Genomic DNA, 23535 nt, shown 5'->3' with positions numbered 1-23535 from the left:
GAAGTGTTTAGTTTTAACGCACCGCATATCTGGAACAAACTCCCAGAAAGCTGCAGGTCTGCACCAACTCTCAACATAAAAACAAATGCTCAGTGCATCACTTTAACAACTCTGTCACAGATATCGTCACAGGTAGAAAAACAAAAAACCCTTTAAATCCTAGGACTTTAACATAACTAGTAAAATAAAATACATCTACACAGCGATGGAGCGTACACTGCCATTATATTCACTACCCCTGAGATACTTGAGTACAGGGCTCCAAAGTCTGACACATATTTGAATCTTATTCTCATTAGAAAGCAGAATAAGTTTCCTTGCCACAGTCGCACCAAATGAAACAGCCTGAGTTTCACGTGTCTGCTGAAGGCAACACACTCGTGGAACCTAGGACAGCAACTAGTGGGTCAGGTTCCCAGTACTTCCAATGACTGAACAATTTCCAACAAGTCCAAAGAGAGTGTGTCAATGTCCCGTCTGCCTCTTTACACCTACTGCAGACGGGGAAACATTTGGAGTAGTACAGCCAACACACTGTTTTAAATTCTATCAGATTGTGTTCAGAGTTAAATGAACATTTATGCACACTGCACGATCTCTTCACCCAACTCGCTCTCCCAGTTCTGCTTAAATGCATTTGTGCTGACATCAGTGTGCCTTTGTTTCATGTGGTAAAAGTAGGAAACTGCTCCTTTACTATGAGGATTAAAGTTGTTGATACGCTCAAGAGAGTCACAGGAACATATTTTCTCGAAATTAGACACATTTTTCCCACACGAAATCACAGATTTTCAACTACCTGGAAAAACTTGAGTGTAATGTAACTTTAATTCTTGTATTTTATAATAATAATAATAATAATAATAATAATAATAATAATGCATTTTATTTAAAAGCGCCTTTCAAAGAATTTAAGGACACCTTACAAGACACGGTTAAAAAACACAAGCAGCAATGTTTCCATAGATCATAAAATCAAACAATTCGGCAATATATAATAAAAGTTAATAAAATGACTAGACAAAAATCGTACAGTATATAAATATTACGTATAAAATCATCATTATAAAATCAGTGCAAATTTCAATATGTGTGTCACCACTGAATCAAAAATGTGTGTTTTCAGACAGGATTTGAAGTTGGAAAGGGAGTCAATATTGTGAATGTCGTGGGGGAGGTGACATTCACAATTTTTATTTTCTATTTTCTTGATCTTTAGTGGCTCTTTTTAACTGTATTTAAATGTCCTTTTATAATGTGTTTCTTTTGCACTTTGTATGTCAAGCACTTTAAATTGCCTTCCTGCTGAAATGTGCTATAAATAAACCTTCCTCTGTCTTCCCGCCTCAATAAAAAAAAAAAAACTAAACTAAGGCTCCATATTATGTAAAAGTAGCAGCATCACAGTGTTGTCCTCCATTCAATATTTTACTTTAAAGCTCAGTTTACCCAAATTACAAGAAACAAAATTAAATAACTTATTATTTACATTACTCTGGAGGTGCACAGATAATTTGGGATTTTGTTTTTCAGATGTTTGTTTTTCCACCTGAACACTGCTGCAAACATTCCTTCATTTATTATCTGTAACCACTTATCCTGTTTAGGGTCGCAGGGCTGCTGCAAACAAGATTATTATAAAATATTTAACAGGAACAAAGTGACCATTTCTTTGGGAGAAACTGGTTCACCAGCCTGGAGGTGCAGGACCAGAAACCAGAGCGACAAGGAGACTGTTTCACAGTTAACTGTGTGTAGAAGAGAATAAGAGAATAACTTCTACACGGTTGCGGTTCTCTCAAGAGATCGTGATTGAAAATGGGGATGTGGAGCCATACACCACCAGAACAATGTGTGTGTTACTGTAAGACTGCCAAACAAAGTGAAGAACACATACTTGTGTGACCTCTTACACAGGATATCTGTGAGAAATATGGACATGACTCTACTGAACTGAGCTCACTCTTCGTGGACACTGATAAAAGAATCTCAGTTATGTTACACACATGTCTTGCGGCCTCTACTGAATGAGGGGATTCTGTGTCATCAGTTGTATTACCTTTTAATGTTCTAACTAATGGGTTTATCTTATATATAGATTAATTTCAACCGTGTGTGTCACTTTTTGGTGTTCCCTGGCAACAGCTTCTGTTCATCTGTGCTACTTGCAGCATGTTTCTGTATTTGATTATGCTTTTTGCATTTGCAGTTGAGCTCTCAGGGCCACCGTACAACATGGCAGAGGGTTCAGGCTGTTCAGTCATAAAGATTTAAAGATTACAAGACCTCGGTTTGTTAAGATATGTTGTTGGAAACTAGTTTTGGTGTTAAGAGAAGAGGCCTAATGCCTCGTCCAGATATAAGCTAGATGGGCATTTTTAAAAACAGGGTTTCCCTCTTTTGTTTCCCATTAAAAGAAAATCTATCCATGCAAGGACTCTTAAAAAAAGTCCAAATGTCTGTCTATCCAAATGAAAATGCAAGAATACAATTGAAGTGTTTTCAAGACTGTGCCAATCCAGCAGGTGGCAATATAACCCCAACACTAAAGCCACACAAAGTAATAAAGTTACATGAACCTTTTTCACATGCACTTAAAGAACAAAATAAAAGTACTTGTATTCAGATACTGTTACTAAGAAAACAGCATTATTCAGTTACAACTACTACACAAAATGTTGGTGATTACAAAGGTGTAACATCCAAACATATTCTTGTCAGTAAAATGTTTATATGAAGAAAATAACATTCATTCTGTGCAGGATCTTCTTTTATCTTCTTTTAGCATGGCCCATTTCTCGACATTTTTCAGCTTTCTCGCCCAGTTTTAAAACATTTGTTGGAAAAGTTATCAGAAGGTTATTAAATGTAATAAATTACATTACTTTGATGAGATAGATTAAAATAGTTAAAATAGTAAATTAAAATAGAGACCAAATGTCTCCTCTTCTGTTCCTGAGAAATGACGTTGAGTAATGGCCAGATAAATGTTTATGAGGAACATTATGATGTCACAGTGAAGCTGACCTTTGACCTTTTTGATATAAAATGTCACCACTTTATCACTTTTATCTTATTAAACATTTGTGTGAAGTTTTGTCATAATTAGCTCATGAGTTCCTGAGTTATGGCCAAAAACATGTTTTGTTTTGTGAGGTCACAATGACCTTTGACCACCAAATAATAATCAGTTCATCGTTGAGCCTGAGTGCACGCTTGTGCCAAACTTGAAGACATTCATTGAAGACGTCCTTGAGATATCACGGTCACAAGAATGGGACGGATGACCCAAAAACATTATGTCTTCGGTAATGGCCATCGCCAGCACAGAGGTTTAAAAATACCTGTGTACGTGTAGATTAGGCCTGTGTGTGTGTGTGTGTGTGTGTGTGTGTGTTTGTAACCCACCTTTCACGTCTTCATCCTCAATAGTGGTGTTGCTGCTGTCAGATGATTCCTGCAAAGTGCACAGACAAAAACGTTAATCACCAAAAAAATCAAATCATGAATACACCCACGAGCACTGATACACACACACTCGCTCTCACACACACACAAATGCATGCACACACACAAGTTTCAGCCACTGACTGAATCTTAACACCACGATTTTGCCAAAATAACCACAGCACAGACACAGCTGTACATGTGACTCAGCAGCACACTGGCACAATCCCATCTACGGATTGAGCCGCCTCGGTGTTGACGGACACACACGACTGTCACAGCACATGACGATTGAGCCACTGTTACACACAGTCCGAACAGTGGGATGATGAGGGGTTAATCTGCTGACACACACGGATTGCTCAGCCGGCAGCGAGAACCACTGAGCTCCGTCTATCTGAACACAGAGGGGCAGTATAAGACAACCAAACAGCTCACAGGATCCACAGCTCCACACTCCCTCCAGCTCTGTCATGCAGAAACACACACATAGATGCACACAGAGAGAAAGATATTCAACGAAAAAATACCGCTTTCTCCAAATACAGCTTAACCCACACAGATAGAGAAACAGAGTGGAGACCAGGGTGAGGAATGGAATAGATAAAGAGATGGAGGGAGGGGAGGAGGATGTACCTTGGTCCCATCTATTGGATTATGGATAACAGTAGTCTGAGGCTCCTGGATGTAGAGAAAAGAGAACATGGGAGGAGAGATGAATGGAGATAAAGAGAAGCGACAGACAGGGAATGTTTAATGGCAACAACATGAGAGTTTGAGAGACATAAGAGGAGGATTAAAAGAGAGCAGGATGTGAGTAATACATGGACAGATTAAAGAGTTAATGATGGAGGATGGTTGTAAGAGTTCTGAAATGACACCATTAATGTCAATGACTGATCTGCACCAATGGAATAGTTATTAAAGTGCCTCCTTTCATTTTCTGGTACCATTTCATGAAAGTAAAATCACAAATATAATACCACATATTACTGTTTGTCTTTAAAGGTCCAGTGTGTAGGATTAAGGGGGATATACTGGCAGACATATGACATAATAAGTGTGTTCCTTTAGTGTATAATCACCTGACAACAAAAATCGTTCTATTTTTGTTACCTAGAATGAGCTGTTTTGTATCTACATAGGTAGTGTGTCCTTGTCTACAGAGATCACCATTACCCCTTTTTGACTGTCATGGGCTGGTCTGGCTTGGCTTGGTTTGATTTGGGCCATCAGCCCAGCACAGCAGGGATTTTCTTTCCATAACAACTGGGCTACCTTCTTGAAGGTGTGTCTTTAACCGATGATGGCTAGTCTTGAGTGATGACATTGTCCAGGTTTGGCTGCAGCCAGCGAGACGCCACCGCTACCCACTTCAGGGCAAGTGGCAAGCTTTTGGACCTACTCCTGAGGAGGGCCATCTCCGGCATGACTAAACTGACAATCAAAACTAAAATTGACGTGGCATGGCTTTACTCGGCACACCCAAAAGTGACAATGGAAAAACGGAACATGTTGCACTGCCATGTGTCTACAGTAGCCCAGAACAGACAAACCAAACACTGGCTCTAAAATGGGCCATTTGATTTTCTTCTCAGCCACTCCACTTATCAGCCCCTTCGCGACAAGAGCATCGAGAACACACTGAATTTTTTTAACCTGAAACTACTTTATTCAGTGTTTTTTTTACCGGTTTAAATCTCCAGGTCCGTTTATTTTGGAGAGGAACAGACCTCTGTGGAAAATTAGGCTCCTGGTAAAAACTTCCTGCACATCTTGATCTTAAGTTATCAGAGACAAAATGCCAGCACACATCAGCAGGTGCTAGCTAGCTGCCCATCTCCAACATGCCAAACTACTTTGGAGAAACACTGATTTCTAACACGAAATTGCTTTATTCAGTGATTTTAGCGGTTTAAATCACCGAGTCTGTTTGATTTGGAGAGGAAGAGACCTCTGTGGATAATTCGGCTTCCGGTAAAAACCTCCTCAACCATCAAAACCAAAAAAATTCTACTCAGGAGAAGTCTTAGTTGGCTGCAATCTGCAATCCTCACCACTAGGTGTCACTAAATCCCCCTAAATCTTACACACTGGACCTTTAAAGGATAAGTCTAGTAATTAGGGATGGGAGATGAGAACCAGTTCCAAATTGCCCAATCCACTAAACTTGAATGCCTCCGAGCTTATTAGTTCTTTTAATCGATGTCGGCATGTTTTTCTGACAGTTGCAAAACAATGACGTCAAACTCCTGCGTCTACTTTGCTGGAAACTTGCGTCAAGAAGGAGTCAAGGAAATGGTTCAAGTGGGGCTTCATGTCATAAAGAAGGGGAACAACAGTGCTGCTGGTAATGTGTGTAAAATACTTTCAAGTAGCGGTGTAGACATCCGCAATCCACAGAAAATCTTTCTACACAACATAACGTGGGCTTTAATTCCCGGAATCCCATGTATCTAACTCTGTGTGCCACTGCTTTCCAACCGAGCAGCACATCTGTTACTGAGGGGAAATACCCTCTGTTATAATAACATTAGCACCACGCAGATGCACTGAGATATAAAACAGTTGTGTCGATGCTGTAAACCTGTGTGGACGTACGTTTTTCCACACTGAAAATTGATCAGGAATTAACAAACAATCAGACCGATACGCAGAGTCAGTAACGGCAGTAAAATCTCATCAATTCCCATCCCTACTGGTGATATCTTAATGTTAATAAATCCCACAAAAAGACCAAAACCAACAGTGAATGCGTCCACTAACACGCATCGTATTGGTATCTCTTCTTCCTCTGTGCTGTAGAGCTCCACTGCTGTTGAAGACACATCAGTGAGCCACACTGTGTCAACGGGTGACATGTTGATCACCATACCACAAACACCACCCTGCTGCCACAAACACTAACTAGAGCACCAAATGTGGATTCATCCGCCACTGAAAGTAGTCCCTAACAAATGCACTATTTCCTCCTGACAGTGGGCAGCTGTTTTTAGGAAACTCCTGAGACTTTTTCAAAATGAAACAACATATTCCTGAGGTGTTTTCAGTAGGGACCAATGGGCTTGGAGCTGAAAGCCACAGACAGGAAGTCACAGAGTACTGAGAGACCGGTGCATTCTCATTCCCAACTTTTCCAATATCATCAGATTGTCAGTGATTTCAGCTGTGGGGCGGTGTCAGTTTATAACGCCGCTGGCACGTGTGTAATATAAGGAGCTGGAAAGACCCTATAAGGCAGGTGGGAGGGGAAGTGGATTGGTCCTACAAACCCCAGACTTTCACCCATGAGCTTGCTGTTCGCTTCCAATGTGAATGTTGAGCCAAACTATAAAATTGTTTTTCTAAACCAAACCACGTACTTTGATAGAGACTATGTGAATTTAACAAGCAGACACCGTACATTTCTTTTGAAAATGGAAGTGTGCTTGAAAAAACACAATGCGTAAATTGTCACACTGTCCCGGAACAAATACAGCAGACGCAGGAGGGTACCTAGCGTGTTACATTTAGACGTGAAAGTCCACTGAAGAGCAGCGATATTTGACAAGTTGGGATGAGAACACGTTGGAAAGATGGACTAACATGTTGTTCGCTTTGGTCCAAACATGGGATTTGTTGACAGTAAGAAAAATATGGAAGAAACAAATAAAACAAGGCTCATCCTTTAACTACAATATACAAAATATATGGAATAGTTTCAGTATGAAATCTGTTAGAAGGTGGCCATCATGAAAAATAAAATACACAAACACACAAAGTTCATACAGCATACAAAGCCTTAACATATATCCTGTGCAACATATGTTTATATGTGTTTTAATACACTCTCTTAAATGGGAACTCTCTTTCCCTCCTGGCTGTTGTACATTTCAACATCTTAGAAAAATAGTTTGACATTTTGGGAAAAATTGCTGCCACGTTAAGCTGTTAAGTGTGGAGGTAGAGCCAGAAGACTGTTAGCCTAGCTTAGCATTAAGACTGAAAACGGGGGAAACAGCCCAGCGAGCACCTGATGCCGACATGACATCACAAAGACACTGGACTCCTATGTTGAACGCAAAATTACGGTCTGAATGAAAATCGGATTGACGATATTTTAAATGTCAAACAATGTTAGATTTTACATTTTGTGGATGTTTACATTTTGGCGTTTTGCAGATGTTGGGTTTTGTTCTTCATACCTTGCGACTACATGTCATTGTGTCATGTCATCTTTTTCTATTAATCAAACACACAAATAGAAACGTAAAGCCGACAAGTTGTGGTTTTCCGGAGACCAGTGGACACTCCGCAACTTTTACATTTCTGTTTGTTTCTAAGAGCAGTATTGGAAGACATATTTAGATCCTTCACTGCAGTAAAAGTAGTAAAACCACACTGTGAAAATACTCTCACTACAAGTTAAAGTCCTGCTTTCAAACCTCACAGAGTGTATTTGGGAGTCTTATCAGCAGAATTTACTTTAAGTACTTGAAATAAAAGTATTTATTGTGCAGTAAAACGTTCCAGTGTTTCTCTATCTGATGTTTTTGGATTGATATCACTGCTGCAATAATATGTATGTGTCATTTTACTGCTGTAGATGTTTAAGGTTGCGCCATGCATCATATTCTATAAGATCAGTGGTTCCCAATTGCTGGGTCGTGGCCCAAAATGGGTTGCAGGTCCATTCTGAATGGACTGCAAGTGACTTGCAAATGTTTAAAGTTTGAAAAAACACATTTTATTTTTAAGTACACAGGACTTTTGGCACAGAGCTTTTACTTTGAAGTGCCATTCCCTGCTGTAGAGTGAGTGACTAACTAACAGACAGCTACTTGACAGAGTCAGCAAACTAGCTCGACGACATGGCCGAATACAAGTATGACGCCAAATGTATTAAAGTATGACTAAGGAGAAATCTGGACCCCACTGGGTACCACTGTTCTGTAAGATCATCATGTATTTGTAGTGTGGCTGTCCTGTGAGAACCATGTGTGTCTACAAAGTCAACATTTCATGGTGTCAGCCCTGTTTTCAGCTCTGTGACGATGCATTTTCCAGCTGATCCAAGAGGGTTTGTAAAGAGATTATTTAGCTTAAGAAGTAGGAGAATTTTCTCAACACATAAAGGAACACTTCACCCTTCAATTTATCACAAAGATTCAACAGCAACACATTTGGAAATAAAGCTATCAGATAAACGTAGTGCAGTAAAAAGTACCTCGGAGATGTTGTGGAGTGGAAGTACACAGTAGCATTAAAAAGAAATACTCAAGAAAAATACCTCAAATTTGTACTTAAGTCTCTCAGCTCAAGCTCCACACTTAACATACAAACCTAAGAGTGTGTGGATCTTTTCAGTGTCTCCTAAACTGACAAAGTATTCCTCGAAAAAGCTGCAGACCTTGAAAAATTAATCAAAGTCATAGCATCAAACCCCTACAATCCACTGTCCAACACTACACACACCTCTCTCCCTTTGTCTCTCATACACACTCTGCATTTTTGAAAGTGTAACGGACGGACAGACGGACACAGACACAGAGCTGCATACCAGTGCAGCAGAAGGGATGTTGCCTTTGGGACTGGTGACTATGCTGTTTCTCGTGCTGTTTGTCTGGGGCTGTGCAGGGAAACACAAAGTGCTATATTAGTGCTCAGCAGCAACGGTGAGAGGTGCCATCTGCTGGTTGTAAAGTGGGTGGGTGCTGTGTAAAAAAAAGACAGTGTAATACAGGTAAAAATAGCAGATAGATGCAGAAGAGTGCTCCAGAGACAAAAATAGTGGGTAGAAAGAACTGAGTGCACTCAACTTCCAGAGCGCAGACACACTACAGATCCAAAAAGGTTTCCCCACCAGCTCTCACTACTGCGTTAATTAGATAAAAAGGTTTTTTTACAATCCGTCATTTTGATCTGCAGTAAAATCCCAATCAATCTCGGCCAGAGCTCCGACAGAGTCCGGGCTTTTTTCACTCTCATTGGCTTTCCCCGGCTCTGGATGCTATTTGGCAGATGGCAAATTAAACCAATGACAGCTGTGCATCTCCGCAACATCTGCCAGATATAAAGAAACGAGCATCACATCCATTTTGTCGAGCTCTTCCAACAAACATTAGCATCTCTTAATGTATCCCTCCCGAGTGAGCAACATTTAACCGCCTCATTTCAGCAGCGGACAGCACATGGCGCTTACGAAACAAACAGGCCATTCACATAGGACAGACACATAAGACACTATAGACAGCCAACAACATGCGGAATATACAGACACCCTGTTTTATAAGGACTCACATAACCAACAACTCCTCTTCTCCTGTGACAGCATGCACAAACACATAAAGGCAAGCACGACACAGCAACTTCATGCTCGAAACCAATTAACTGTGCATTTTTCTGAACACAGACCAAGACTTTAATTGGCTGCACTGGGTCTACAGTGATCAAATATCAGAACATATCAGCTATGCATTCATATGAGGTGTATCTGTCACTTGGTTGTAAATAATTCAAACTCTATCTGGCTGCACTGAAGCTTCTCTTTCCAAGTATCCACTGAGGGACTGGTTTGGTTCAGTCAAACTCAAGTTCATTTGCCCCCTCAGTGTGGTTCGTTTGGGCAGGTGTGAGCACAGCAGTCACACTCATGTGTGCACCAAAACAACCGGACTGAGACCTTCTTGAAGAGGTGGTCTCAGTCCGGTTACAAACGAACTCTGGTGCGGTTGGTTTGTGGTGAGAAGGTGTTCCGACCTGGATGTGAAGCAACTGCAGTCACATGACACATTGTTTGGGTTAAACATGAGCATGTTACAGTCCTGGAGGATTATTAATGTGCACCTCCTCCTGTACTGCCTTAATATGCACATTCAGCACATCCAATGCATCAAAACATTGTTTTCTAGTTGGAGCCGCGCCTCGTTTTCAAACTGTATGGTTTGACTAAAATGAACAATGACAGCAACATAGTCCACGATGAGCAGCGCTAAAATCAACCTGCGTAGTTGTCCCTCCATTGTGACATTAGAAAGTGTCACATTTATCTTGCAAGTGTACTCTTCTTCAACGTTTGCTTTACTTCCTGGATTTTTCCCACATGGAAATTCTGACCAATCATGAGCAGCTTTCTCACACAAGGCATTTGATCTGGTCCTCTTGTAAATGCTGCAGTGAGAACATGAAACAACTCTAGGCAATTATACAACTTTGGAACAACATGAGTTCCTGATTCAGACCAAAGGAGACGACTCTAGGTCTGAAAGCACCCCATCTGTTTTCACTCCTACTGTGAACAATCCTGAGTCGCAGTCTGGGTTGTCTGATGCTGGTTTTAGCAGACTGAAGGACTTATTTTCTGACAATGAGGCAATGACATTTGAACAAACGATTGAGAAATACAATATTCCTTGACAGGTCTTCTTACATCATTTGCAAATAAGGCACACTTTGTACAGTATAACACAGCACCACTTTAACTGACAAACTCTTAAAGATCTCCTGTTGAGATACTGTTATTTCTAACAGCTGGGGAAATGTCAGTCTACTCTCTAAGGCTATGAGCTTAATTTGCTCCTCATTACTTTACAGGGGCTCAGGGGCACATGGGAGACTCTGTCAATCGATGGTGAAGAGGGGAAAGATACTGTATCTGGAGACATGCTAAATCAATTTCTGTCTGCCAATGTACCAAAGCAAGGCAGATTAAATGAGGTATTTGGGATTTTTTTTAAGTGGGGTTGTATGAGATATTTATCCATAGAGTATTATTTTCAGTAGATGGCAGTTGGCATGTCCCCAGTTTGGAGAAGCAGGTACCACCATGGAAGCTAGGCAATGTACTATGTAAGCAAAATGTATTTTAGCCACCTAAAAAATGAATTTCACTTTAAAAGTATGCTATATTTAGAGTATTTTCACTACTTTATCTTGTTGTCAGAAAGCAATTTCTGACTGGGAACCTGTGCTTTCTTCAAACCCACCAAACACCATTGACAAAAACAGTAATTTTACCTCCCAGAACACTGGAGCTACTAGACTAGCACAGCCTCGACTGGTTAGTTTGTTTGTGTTATTGTGTGATTTTATTGAATCCGAACTAACCGTTTAAAACACCAAAGTCACACAATACCACAAACAAACTAACCTATCGATGCAGCAGTAGACCAGCAACTCATGAGTTCAGCTGTGTTAAATCACTGTTTTTCCCAATGGTGTCTGGTGGCTTAGTCGAGGGTGATACAATGGCTTCAGTCTCCTGTTGGAAATCATTGCCTGATGGCAAGACAAAGCAGTGAAAATAATCTAAACATAGCCTAAGTTTAAACTGATATGATTTTTTTAGGTGGCTAAAATGTATTTTGATGCTAGCCCCGTACCGTGGCGGTACTCCTGCCTGCTTCTCCAAACTGGGGGCGTGCCGACTGCCATCTACACTGACTATGGATAAGTACCTCATACAACTCCAAGCTATCCCTTTAAGTTTATACACACAATGCATATGTCTCGAGCCTTACACACCGTTTCAGCCCTACTCTTTCACCAGAAACTGGTTCTCTAACTTGTCTTTGATCATGCCTTAAGCTGCAAATATAGGCTACTGGGCCAATGTGCCATCTGAAAATGAAAAATATCAGGTATAGACCTTGATATGGACCCAGTGTCCTTCATCCTGAGCCTCCCAAGCAGATATAAAAGAAAAATAAGAGACTGCTCTTACGTCTCCTGCGAGGAAGAACACTTTAATGCACTGGATTAACAGAGAAGTACCGACTGTTAAAGGCTGGCAGAGAGTCTGTTTGATTTAGTGCCATTAGAGTACCGACAATGGATATTACATTCAAAAACCTGAACTACTCGGAGCCGGGCGTCTCCGTCGTCACGCTGCAGGGATTTCTTGATTGTTCCTATTGTTACTGTAACCTCTGGTGTTGAACCTGAGCTGCTGTCCTGTGTTTTTGGTTTGTTTGTTTCCACTCTTTAGTCTTTTGTGCTTTTTCTTTTTCTCTGGTGGATTTCATTCACATCCGTCTTTTTCTTGTTGCACAAGTGAAAGCTAATAAATGTCTTGGAAAAATAAAACCTGGTATTTTTCTGCTCATTATTTTCCACAGCGGGGACGCCTGTAATTCATAACTGTGTTGGAGTGACAACAAAAAAGAGACAGAGACTAAAATCTGGCCATTATAGAGTGACGACGGCGAAGTGTAGGAGAGGAAGATGTCTTTAGAGATGACGTAGATTCACCTGTTTGTGCTAACTATGTTTGTGTATTTTAATTGGATCTTAGAGTGACAGAGGGTCACTAGGGTTATCAAACTACCACGTCTGATCATACAAACACATCTAAAGTGAGTCCATACCTGCCGTCAACATACTTGACGACAAAACTCTTATAATGTGTGTAAAGAAAAGCTGAATACTACAGCACGGTTCAGCTCACGAGGCGCTTCACAAATAAATTTCTATCTGCAAATATTTATCTTAATTATATAAAACACATATCTGACTCTTGTGCCCAGAGGTGGCTCTGAGCTAACGGTCATGTAACCAACCAACCGAGCTTATGACAGCTTTTGTAGCCACTGAGGTGACCCCATTACACTGGCATTAAGGTCGCCCATTAGCGTCACTGAAAATCAAAGGGCACAAATCAGCCAGCATATTTTCAAAGCGTTGGATTTCCCCTTTAGTAGGTATTTGCTGTGATGTTTATCCTGCCGGCAATCCAGCCGCAGGGATAAACAAGCATTCAGCTATAAAAAGTAACATTTAAAATCCATCGCCTATGCAGCCCTCTTCTTCTTCTTCTTCTGTCTGGTCCTTATTCTGTGACTTGCCACTGCTGTCAGTCGTGCGAACAGGCTACAGGCCTACATGTGGACTCTGTGAACCACTATCTGATAACTTCACTGTAACACTGTGGGGGCTTCCATGTGTTGAAAGGAGCTAATTAGAGCAGTGTGTTCATTCGTGACAGGAGAACAACCACAGTCTGCCTCTGTTTTCTCAGCTCAGTCACCAGAATAAAATGGTGGTGTTGCATGTTTCTACAAACAATAGATATTTAACATTTGTACATTTTGTAGGTGTGATGTAATATGTGACGTGACACCTCGGCACGACGGCTGCAGACCACAGTTTGAGACTAACACGTCAGGACCTAATGGAGCAATGAAACCCATTTTTTGTTTTCTTTTGTTTTGTTTTAAGATTTTTCTGGAGGGCTTTTTGCCTTTATTAAATTGTAGAGATGGGCAGGAAAGAGGGGAGAGAGAGGAAAGTGATAGCATGCAGCAAAGGACCATGGGTTCACCTCCAGTCACCTTATCCAGAGCCAAAGATGAGCTCATTGAAAGCCCACTCCTCCTCACATCCAGGTCCTCATCTCCCTCTTCACCTCATTTCATCTCATCTCATCTCATCTCCACCAGCGTCTAGACTCCACAGGAAGGGTTCCCTAATCTACCACGTCTTTACCACGCTCCGGAAATATCATACATCACGATGGGGTCTACTCGCTAAAGACTTTTCACATTTCGCATATTAGTGTGCACATGTAAATAAATATTGTTTTCTCTCAGAACAAGTCTCAGTACAAATGCTGAGTTTTATGCATTTTATGCACCCTCAAATTTTTTGCCTCTGCAGCACGCATGTGTTCCTTAGCGCCCATTTTTCTGGGTGTGATGGCTGAGCCCTGAGATGAACTGAGGCCCAAATGATCCGCTGAAAAGGTAATCGTTTCTCATTTTCGTTTTGAAAAAAGTTCCGCGTTCCGACGACAATGTTAACAATGGCTGTGCACATGAATCTGCAACAATGACCAAAAACACTGCAGTATACATGCCAGGCCAGTAGTTGGCAGTGTGACTTTGTAATGAAACAACACGTGCCTGTGCACATGTGCTTCCTTCTACAGAGCGGTGATGTATGAACAAACAAAATGGCAACCGCACGAACATTTGTTTGGATGGACGACGAGGTGGAGTTGCTAAAGTAAATCTACACTTTGCTGGAGAAGCGTTGATAAATTCAACACGGTGAGCAGCACAAACAGAGCTCGGGAGTCCGCCATTGTTGCATGCCTAGTGACTGGAACCGTAATGCACATGTGCGAAAAGTCTCCATTTTCAGAGGAACTGTATATTACAAGTTGACATGACTATGGGACGGTGCTGTTTCCAAAAAAATTGCACCCATTTTCAAAACGTTGCGTTTTCAGGCACCCAAAATTCGCTGCCGTGAAAATGATCTGCCAAAACACAACTAAAGTTTACTGTTTTTGTTTGAAATCATTGTCGTATAAACAGGACCTGAGTTCAACCTGTGGAACGCAGCAGCACAAACTGCATGTCATGTAACGAGGAACAACCAATCACAGCCGACAGATATCTTTCCCTTCTTTTGTAAATGTCAGTCTGTGATAAATATGGAGGAAAAGTTCTCAGTACAGCCTCAGCTGTACTCTGAGTTTAATGCTAAACTTAGCATGCTAAAATGCTAGTTTGGCTGCACAGTCTCGCTGTAGTCTTCCTCTAAAGGAACATTTTCTGCACTTTGTGTTGGGAGGTTGTTTTAAATGTTGCATGGACAAAGTCATGTTTTTTTCATGTTTAAGAAAATTGATGAAGGAGATTTATTATTGATAACTGAAGCAAAAAAAAAATACTTCAGAGGAGCTGTGTAGCATTAGCAGAGCTGGAAGGAATTTGACGCACTCTCCTTTTGTAACTACGTGAAAAGAAAGGCGAACAAACACAAAGCAGTGATTCCTATCTTTTTGTTGAACAGAGTCTGTCATCAAGGAGGAGCTCAGCTGAGAGTCAGACACACTCAAGTCATGGATGGAGATGTTTTCTGGCCCGGAGGCTGAAAGGTTTCTCCAAAAAGATAAACAAACTGCCCAGTTGAGCAACATCAGACGGGCTGATTGACAGCAGTAACCACCCAGACTGAGGAAATCACCAGAATCTGCAATTTACCATCACCATATGGGTTTTTATCTCACATGAGAGTTTCTGTTAGGAGGGAAGAGGTGATTTATAATCCAGCTAAATAAATTATCCTCCTGTTGCAGGAGCACAAAAGACTAAAATACATTTTTGGCAGTTTTAAGAAAATGACTGGTGCGAATGAATAATGATGTTTAATTTTGCAGGAAACGCAGGCGAGTGGTTTGCTCGCCTTGCACATCAATTATATCCTCCATCTGAGGAGCACAGGGCTGTGAGTCGGCCATTATTTCTCTGAGTCACAGTCTGATTCACCAAACATCATTTTAGATTTACATACTGATGTCTGTTCTTACTGCTGTGTTAGAAACATGGTGTTTGGTTGGTTTGGCTGTAAAAAGGTGTCTTTAGTGTGAAACTAAAAGACTGAACGTATCTGCCAGCTGTTCTGGTGTGAAAGGTAACGCTTTCCTAAAAGATGCTGTGATGGTTAGAGAGATTTCACTATGCAATTAAAACATTTTTTGGGCCACTGGGGGCAGCAGAATAAGGTAAAACTAAAATATTAACTTCCTAATAAAGTTGTTATAGCTACTAAAATGCCTATTTACACATCTACCAGACACTAAGAAACATTAAGATAAGATAAATTAAAGGCCGACCCCCTCAATTCAAGATAAATAAGGACGTATAAGTGAACAATAAATTATATACAAGGGCTTATAGTTTAATATATCCCTAAATGTATACAGGATTGCTGCTGACTTTGAAAATTTTCCTTTAATGAAGTCATTATGACCAATCAACCCCTAAAAACTTTGTCTCAACAACTCCTTCAATTTCAACATCACAGATTTTTAATCCAATATTTACATCAATTTATTTTCTAATTTCTAAAAAACATTAATTTAGTTTTCTTCAGTTATGGCTTTTGTACCACCCTAAGACCCAGTAAAGGCACTGGTCTGGTGAGTTAAAAGTCAAGGGACGTCTAGATGCCGTAGTTGAAGCTGAGCTTGTGAATGTTTATTCAGACATTTAACTTATTCATTCAAATAAACCCAATAAGTTTGTGCTCTAGAGAAAGGATCAGCACTCAGTGAATAACCTACTAAACCCTATGATAAGCTATTATGGCAAGGCTTAACTATACAGACCAGTGAGTAGTGATTACTAATGTGTCTTTGGGGTCATCGGGAGGGAACCTCCTTTCACCAGTGTTTCGTCTAGTTGGTCCCACGACACCTCCAGGAGGCTAGACAGTGATCTCTGGCGTCCCAGAGACACTCCCCTAATGCCAGGTCTCACTGCTCCCCGCACCGACCCAACAACCTCCTTTACCTTACTTACACATGGCTTTCTCAGCCCAAACAGCACCGCCACCTTCAACAAACCCAGGCTCCGTTTATGCGAGCTCCAGGTAGAGACAGTGCTGATACTACCTTTCCTAGCACATTCACCATACTCTATTTCACACGCTACATAGCATAACTACAATATAAGCTAAAGTTAAAGGAGATAAATAAACTTACAGGATCAGCAAACACACTCACCTTGCAGCATGGTCTGAAACAAAAGGGATTCAAATAGGCCACTCCCACACTTAAATAACCTTCCTCTTCCTGGATTTCCTCCTGAGAGGAAGTGGATCTCTCCACCTGATCTCAAGGAGTTATGTACCCTGCTTAGTAGTTCTGCTACTACGTGCTAAGTGCTCCCCGCACCAACCCAATAACCTCCTTTACCTTACTTATGCATGGCTTTCTCAGCCCAAACAGCACCGCCACTTTCAACCAAACCCTATATATAACCCTTGTTTTAAAGGTGCAATATTGCTGCGGATTGTGACATCTATGTCATGCGGACCAACGTGGATGTAGAGAGTCTGAACTGTCCTTAACCGATGTTCATCTATGCTCAAACAAATCGCCAGGAAAATGTTAGGATTGTACATTTGTGCAAACCATGGATGCGTTACATTTGCATGTCATCATGTAGCACTTACGTTCAAACTTTACATTTCAATAAAGCTGTGGTTAACACGTGTAGGTATAGACACAAGAACCACTTTGTTATGGTTAGAAAAAGATCATGTTTTGGCTTAAAATATGGCACTATCCCTGCCAGATACACAGGAATGACTTGTTAAATCACAGCGGCTTTGTTGTTTGCTGGTCTCAAACATTGGTCTGCAACTTGGATGGCGTCTCACTTTGGTGTCACAGCATCCCCTCTGCCCCCTGATGACAAACTCAGCTCATATACCACATCACTTTGAAATGTTAATATAACACGTATTAGAAGTATAAATGTAATGAATCTGTGGTTTGCAGAGAGGTATAATGCCCTTTTCTTTTGCCTCCTGCTGCTTTACTGCATTCAGGCACAAATAAAGACGTATATTATGACACTTTGTACCCCTCAGTCTGTTTGAGTCATCTGGTTGTGGTTCTTTAAACACGCATAACCCAAAATACAAACAGGACTAAAACACTGAAGTCGCTGGCAGTCGCTGGAGGCTGAAATGTTTCTTGCTCTCTGCACTACAAAACTGTAGGAGGAACAAAACCAACATCAGTTTTGACATTGTAGAGCCCAAAGGAACAGCGCTGCGCTGTGTGCTGAGAGAGCAGCTTCACTGAGAGGGGCTGGGCTGCCATATTTGGAAAACGTATCCATTACTTACTGCAATATGTCAGTGGGCTCACTGATAATGGGGCTGGCCCACGTTTCTGCAAACCAAGGATACATTACATTTCTATGTTTTATATGTATTATATCATTTTTAAAGTGACCTTGTAGATGAGCTTACTTTGTCATCTGGAGGTGGAGGGGATAGTGGAAGGCGTAACAACTCGGGGAGACACCTGCCAAGCTGCCAACTGATTGGTTTTTTAGCAAGTCATCACTCTGTTTACAGCTGCTTTTTAAGCACCAAACGTGAAATCCATTGTGGTTCTTCCAGCAGGGATAGTGCCACAAAAAGCGGTTGTTTTTTACAGAGACACTGTGGCATTTCAAGGCAGTATAGTGCCACAAAAACAAACCCAGCCCTTCAAGCCAAACATGATCTTTTCTGAACCATAACAACGTCGTTTTTGTACCTAAATCTAACCACACATTGTTGAAACTTTAACTCTCAGCATATCTGTTCCATAATTACATACAAATTTAACGCATCTGCTGATTTTGGTCTGATAATGGTACTAAAGGAAAAGGTATCATCCCGGGGTGAGCAAATTTCAAGGTAATCTGATGAGTAGCCTCCTCATTCTGCTGTTAGCGAGGCAAAAAGGGGCACTAGGCAGCATGGGGTGTTTCAGTATAAATGGACTGAGGAAGGCAAACTGGGAAACACAGATTGGCACACACAGCACCCAGTAGAAGCACTGGTTTTAGGGCTGCAACTAACAAATATTTTCATTGTCGAATAATCTGTCGATTATTTCTTCGATTAGTCGACTAATTATTTTATCGAAAAATGTGTTAAAATGTTGAAAAATGTCGGTCTGTCTCTCCCAAACCCCAAAATGATGTCATCTAATGTCTTGTTTCATACTCACGCCAAAGGGTTTTAGTTCACCGTCATGGGAGAGTGTGTAAAGCTGCCGATATTTGAATGTAAGAAGCTGCAGTAAGAGTATTCTGGGGTACTTTTATAGTACTTTTCTATGAAAAATGACTCAAACCGGTTAGCTGACTACTAAAATAGTCACTGATTATTTTAATAGTCCATTAGTCATCCATTAGTCGACTAATCGTTGCAGCCCGAACTGGTTTGGTGAGTTAAAACGCAAAGGACGCCCAGAAGCCTGGGTTGAAGTCGAGCTTAATTTGGTAGAAAAATGAACATTAACGTTGCATATAACCTTTGTTTTAAAGGTATACTGTCCAGGATTTCCCTAAAAAAAACAATGTACAGACTCAAACAGAAGTAATCCCTCTTAATTGTCACTTATGATCCACTCTCAGTGTGGTCTCAGGGCTTGACGCTAACTTTTTTCCCAAGGAGGACATGTGCTCCTAAGTTGAAAAAGTAAGGAGCGCACAAAGAACTTTAGGGGCACAATGTAAATTGATCAAATAATGTGTTTTCCGTAATAAACGTGATGCAAATAGACATTTACAAGCAAAATTATTTAATGAATTTGTATACAAAATGTACAGAAAGGTAAAATCATCAAGTTTTGAAAAAGTATTAAAATTTAATTTTGTCTTTAATGTTATTATCTTATATATATTATCTTTACAATATGATTATCTTATATAATGTTATTACTATCCTAAAACATTCTCCAGGTCCTCTGAAACTCTGCAGGACTTATTTCCATCATGCCCAGCAGTGGTACCATGGTGAATGGTCCCTAACTGTGGGGAGAACGGAGCAGGCTTCCCCGGAGGTCTGCCGCTTTTCCCGGTCCCTCTCAGAGGCGGTCCTGGCTAGTTTTACGCCCTGGGCAAACCATCCCTCGGCGCCCCAGCGCCCACTCCATTAACTTGACGTGGAAATGAGTGGTAGTCTAGAAGACTGGTGAGTTTTGTTTGTTTTGTTGGTTTTTTTTGGAGGGCGCTCATGCACCCTCACATAGATTGCGCCCTGGGCGGTCGCCCACACTGCCCATAGCAAAAACCATCCATGGTGGGACTTAAATTCATTGTGCCAACAGTTGCTTGGAAAACTGCCCATAACCATGTCACATGGGGAAGAGGGAAGAGGGAAGGCGGCTGGAGTTCCTCCAACATTTGCGGTTAGATTATCATATTTTTTTATTGACAAAAATACAGGCTACTTCGGCTGATTTTTTTATGCGCACATGTGCCCCTAAATATTTTTTACAGTTCGCACACACCTATTTTTAGTCGCAAATGTGAGTGAAACGCTTGCACTGTCAAGCGCTGTGTACTGGTGTGTTTATGTGCAGAGGCCCAGCCCTCTGACTGTATTTTCTTGTTTTCTTCTTAGTTTCTGTGTCTGGGACATTTACATCAAACTCATTTTAGTCCATTGGCCACATGTAGCCCCAAATTGGACTCAAGTGGGTCGGACCAGTAAGATCATTGCATAATAACCTATCAATAATACCCCCTTCAAATGTTTCCCGTTTTTAAGTGTAAAAGAAGTTAATTCTGAAAACATGTATGCATTTACAAAACAAATGAACAGTATGTCTCAGTTTACTACTCACTTTCATTACATGTGCAGGTTAAGTCGTCCCCTGCCTTACAGACCATTTACAAATCTGAAGTTTTGTCAGTGCCTCAGCAGCAGGGTTCTCCTAATGCTGTAAGATAAAAGTCTGATACAGTTTCTTTTGTACTGAAGCTGCTGATTTCCAATATTTTGCGCAATGTTTGATATCTTTAAATGTGACCACAGAAAGTGTTCACTGTTATTTCAGAGAGCTGTAGTCTGGTCAGGAGTGGGAAGGCCTCAAAGGCAGCATAACATGAAGTATCTGCTCGTGAAACCTCTCAGCCTTCATATGTGCATCAACATTAGGTGTGCAAAGTCATCTAGTGGGTCGGATTGGACCCTTGGGCAGGTCGGTTCTAGCCCCCAGGCCGTATGTTTGACACCCCTGTCCTAGACCATTAACAGCAGGCACCCAAGATACACAGCACCGAAAAATGTAAAAATAGCAATGCAAAATGTCACAAGAGAGTGAAAGTTCTGCATTGTATACCTTTAATAACATTTAATGACTATATTTAAATATATAATTAGGACCTGCTTCACATTGAAATATAGTCATTTGATATATGTTTAGTAATCATTTATATGCAATGTAGATGTTTAAAAAGTGTCTAATCTAGCCACGTTTGAACCTATGTGTCTTCCAAACTTTAACTCACCAACACTCAGTTCACGGTGTTCAACTTTTGTTCCTCAGTGCCAGGAAATAAAGGAGAAAATTAACATTTTAAGGTGTTAACGTGGGTGCTAAAACTTAAGAAAAAAGTCTCTTTCTTGTCACGACTTGCGTAACAGAGCCACCAGTCCTCAGATAAAACTGTCACTCCCCTCTCAGGATGATAAAGAAGTCGACCACGACCGTTACATAACAATTGATTTGAACTCTCTCTGATTGCCCTGAGCTGTTGCACCTGCTCAGAGAGAAGAAAAGAGCATATTCCCAGGAAACTACTGGAAACTGAGATGTGTAATACAGAGAGAGAGAAAGAGAGAGGAGAGAGAGGAAGAGCGGGTGGCTGATCTAACACAAGAATACTGAAATAGCTCTGGGGTTGTGTGCACTGGCGTGACGTCAGGGTGCAGCAAAGGAGAAACTGTGATGATGTAATGATAGATTAATCATCTGGTGGGAAATAATCTGAGATTAGCATCAAACCACCCGAGGGGAGAGGGGAGAGGGGAGAGGGGTTGGTGTGCAGAGGAGGAGAGGAAGAGGAAGGGGCTGAAGAGGAGAGAGGAGATGCAGGTTAATGAAAGTGAGTATGTCATAAAGAAGCAGGTCAGGAGAGACTGAGAGAGAGGAGGAGGAGGAGGAGGAGGAGGGGCAGCCATAGGATGCTTCACTTATAATCTACACACCTTCAACTCCAGGAGGAACAGTACTCCCAAAGTCTCAAAGCGTATTATATACTGTAACTTATTATCTGCTGCAAAAACATCCATATGTTGTACACATAATTATCTTCTGTGAATAATATCCATATCTGCAGCTCACAGTATTATCTTATGTGAACAAGAAAGATGTCTTGTGCACAGTTAGATTCTTTTGCAGATAACATCTTTTGTGCATGTTTTTATCTTCTCCTGAGATTCCTCTTATGCACACAGAACATTATCTTAATTGTCTTGCATAAGCATAAAGTAATTTCCTGGTCCAAGTTAGATCCATATCAACTGCACATTAAATATTAGAAGCCTTGTGCACAAGTTATCCTCTGAGAACCACATCTATATCTTTTGCGTTAACAAGACAGATGTTTTTGTGAACAAAAACTTACAAGTCTTGTCTCAACATGAGCCATATCATTTGTGCACAAGTGTCATCTTCTTCTGAGAACCAGGTCAGTTTCATCTGCACAAAAAATATCATCTTGCAGATCCTGTAAGACCTCGATAACATGCGGCAAAAGGCTGCAGGTCGCAATCGAACCCACGGTCACTGCGACAAGGACATAGCCTTTATACATGAGGTGCGCGCTCCAGCAGGTGAACAACGCGACGCCCCGATTCATATCTTTTTCACACAAGTTATCTTGTCAAAAATGACCCATATCTTATGAACACAGAATATTATTTTGTGCACAAAGAGTTAAGATCTTGTGCCAGATGTTTCAGATGTTTTGTGCACAAGTTGTCCTCTCCTGTGAACCATAAATTATCACCTTGCATAAGGTAATTTTCTTGTGTAGGATTCATATCTTTTGCGTTCAAGTTATCATCATGCCACATCTTCTGCATGTAACATATTATCTATATTAAGTTCCTATGTTGTGCTTTTAAGATCCTTTGTTCACGAATTATCTTCTGAAAACCAAAGCCATATCTATTGCACACAAAATATTCTCCTGCATGAACAAGATCAAGGTAACAAAAAGGTAACTATCTTGTGCAAGTTAGATTTATAAGAGCCTAAAATACCAAGACCTCGCCATGGAGTGCAGAGAGAAAGGGTGGCAGACATGGATGCTTCCTGTCGAGGTTGGGTGTAGAGGATTCCCAGCGCAGTCTGTGTGGACACTGCTGACTACACTGGGCATCTCAGGCAAGGAGCGGAAGGCGGCAGTATGCAGGATTGGAGGGGCAGCAGAGAGAGCGTCTTGTTGGCTCTGGTTCAAAAGGGAGGAGGATGGCTGGAGACCTGGAGCTGATGCGCAGTAACTTGGCCACCACTGCTGACCCGCCAACTGGAGGGTATAGCAGTTAAGGGTCGAAACACCCACAGAAGGTTGGGCACCATCTGATGACATCAGCTCCAGGTTGAAGGCCTCAGTCGACCCTGAGGGCGACTGTATATGAGGCATCCACGGATGTATTAAAGAAGTGTGCAAGTTAGATTTATGTCTTTTTCTCACAAGTTATCTTCTTCTGAGAACCATATCGTCTGCACACAAAATATTGCGTGAACAAGATCCATACACTCTGCATGCTCGAGGTATTCTATTTAAACATGTGCTATCT

General features: G+C 41.1%; 1 protein-coding gene across 5 annotated transcripts in view; it reads right to left on the bottom strand.

Moving 5' to 3' along the window:
- The window catches only part of camk2b2 (calcium/calmodulin-dependent protein kinase (CaM kinase) II beta 2), an 82104-nt gene that overhangs the window by 7633 nt on the left and 50936 nt on the right, over window positions 1-23535 (bottom strand). For 2 of the 5 annotated variants that reach the window (XM_033646452.2, XM_033646451.2), the window contains exons 15-17: window positions 8987-9055; window positions 4084-4128; window positions 3409-3457 (exon numbers count right to left, since the gene is read on the bottom strand). In XM_033646452.2, coding sequence (XP_033502343.1) covers window positions 3409-3457; window positions 4084-4128; window positions 8987-9055 — 163 coding nt within the window. The remainder of the gene's footprint in view (window positions 1-3408; window positions 3458-4083; window positions 4129-8986; window positions 9056-23535) is intronic. The other 3 variants (XM_078162218.1, XM_033646453.2, XM_033646454.2) reach the window with 2 other exon arrangements.

The sequence above is a fragment of the Epinephelus lanceolatus genome, chromosome 19, assembly GCF_041903045.1.
Source record: "Epinephelus lanceolatus isolate andai-2023 chromosome 19, ASM4190304v1, whole genome shotgun sequence".
Lineage (NCBI taxonomy): Eukaryota > Metazoa > Chordata > Actinopteri > Perciformes > Serranidae > Epinephelus > Epinephelus lanceolatus.
The sequence above is the reverse complement of the archived record's forward strand: the minus strand, read 5'-3'. Positions and strand labels throughout refer to the sequence as shown.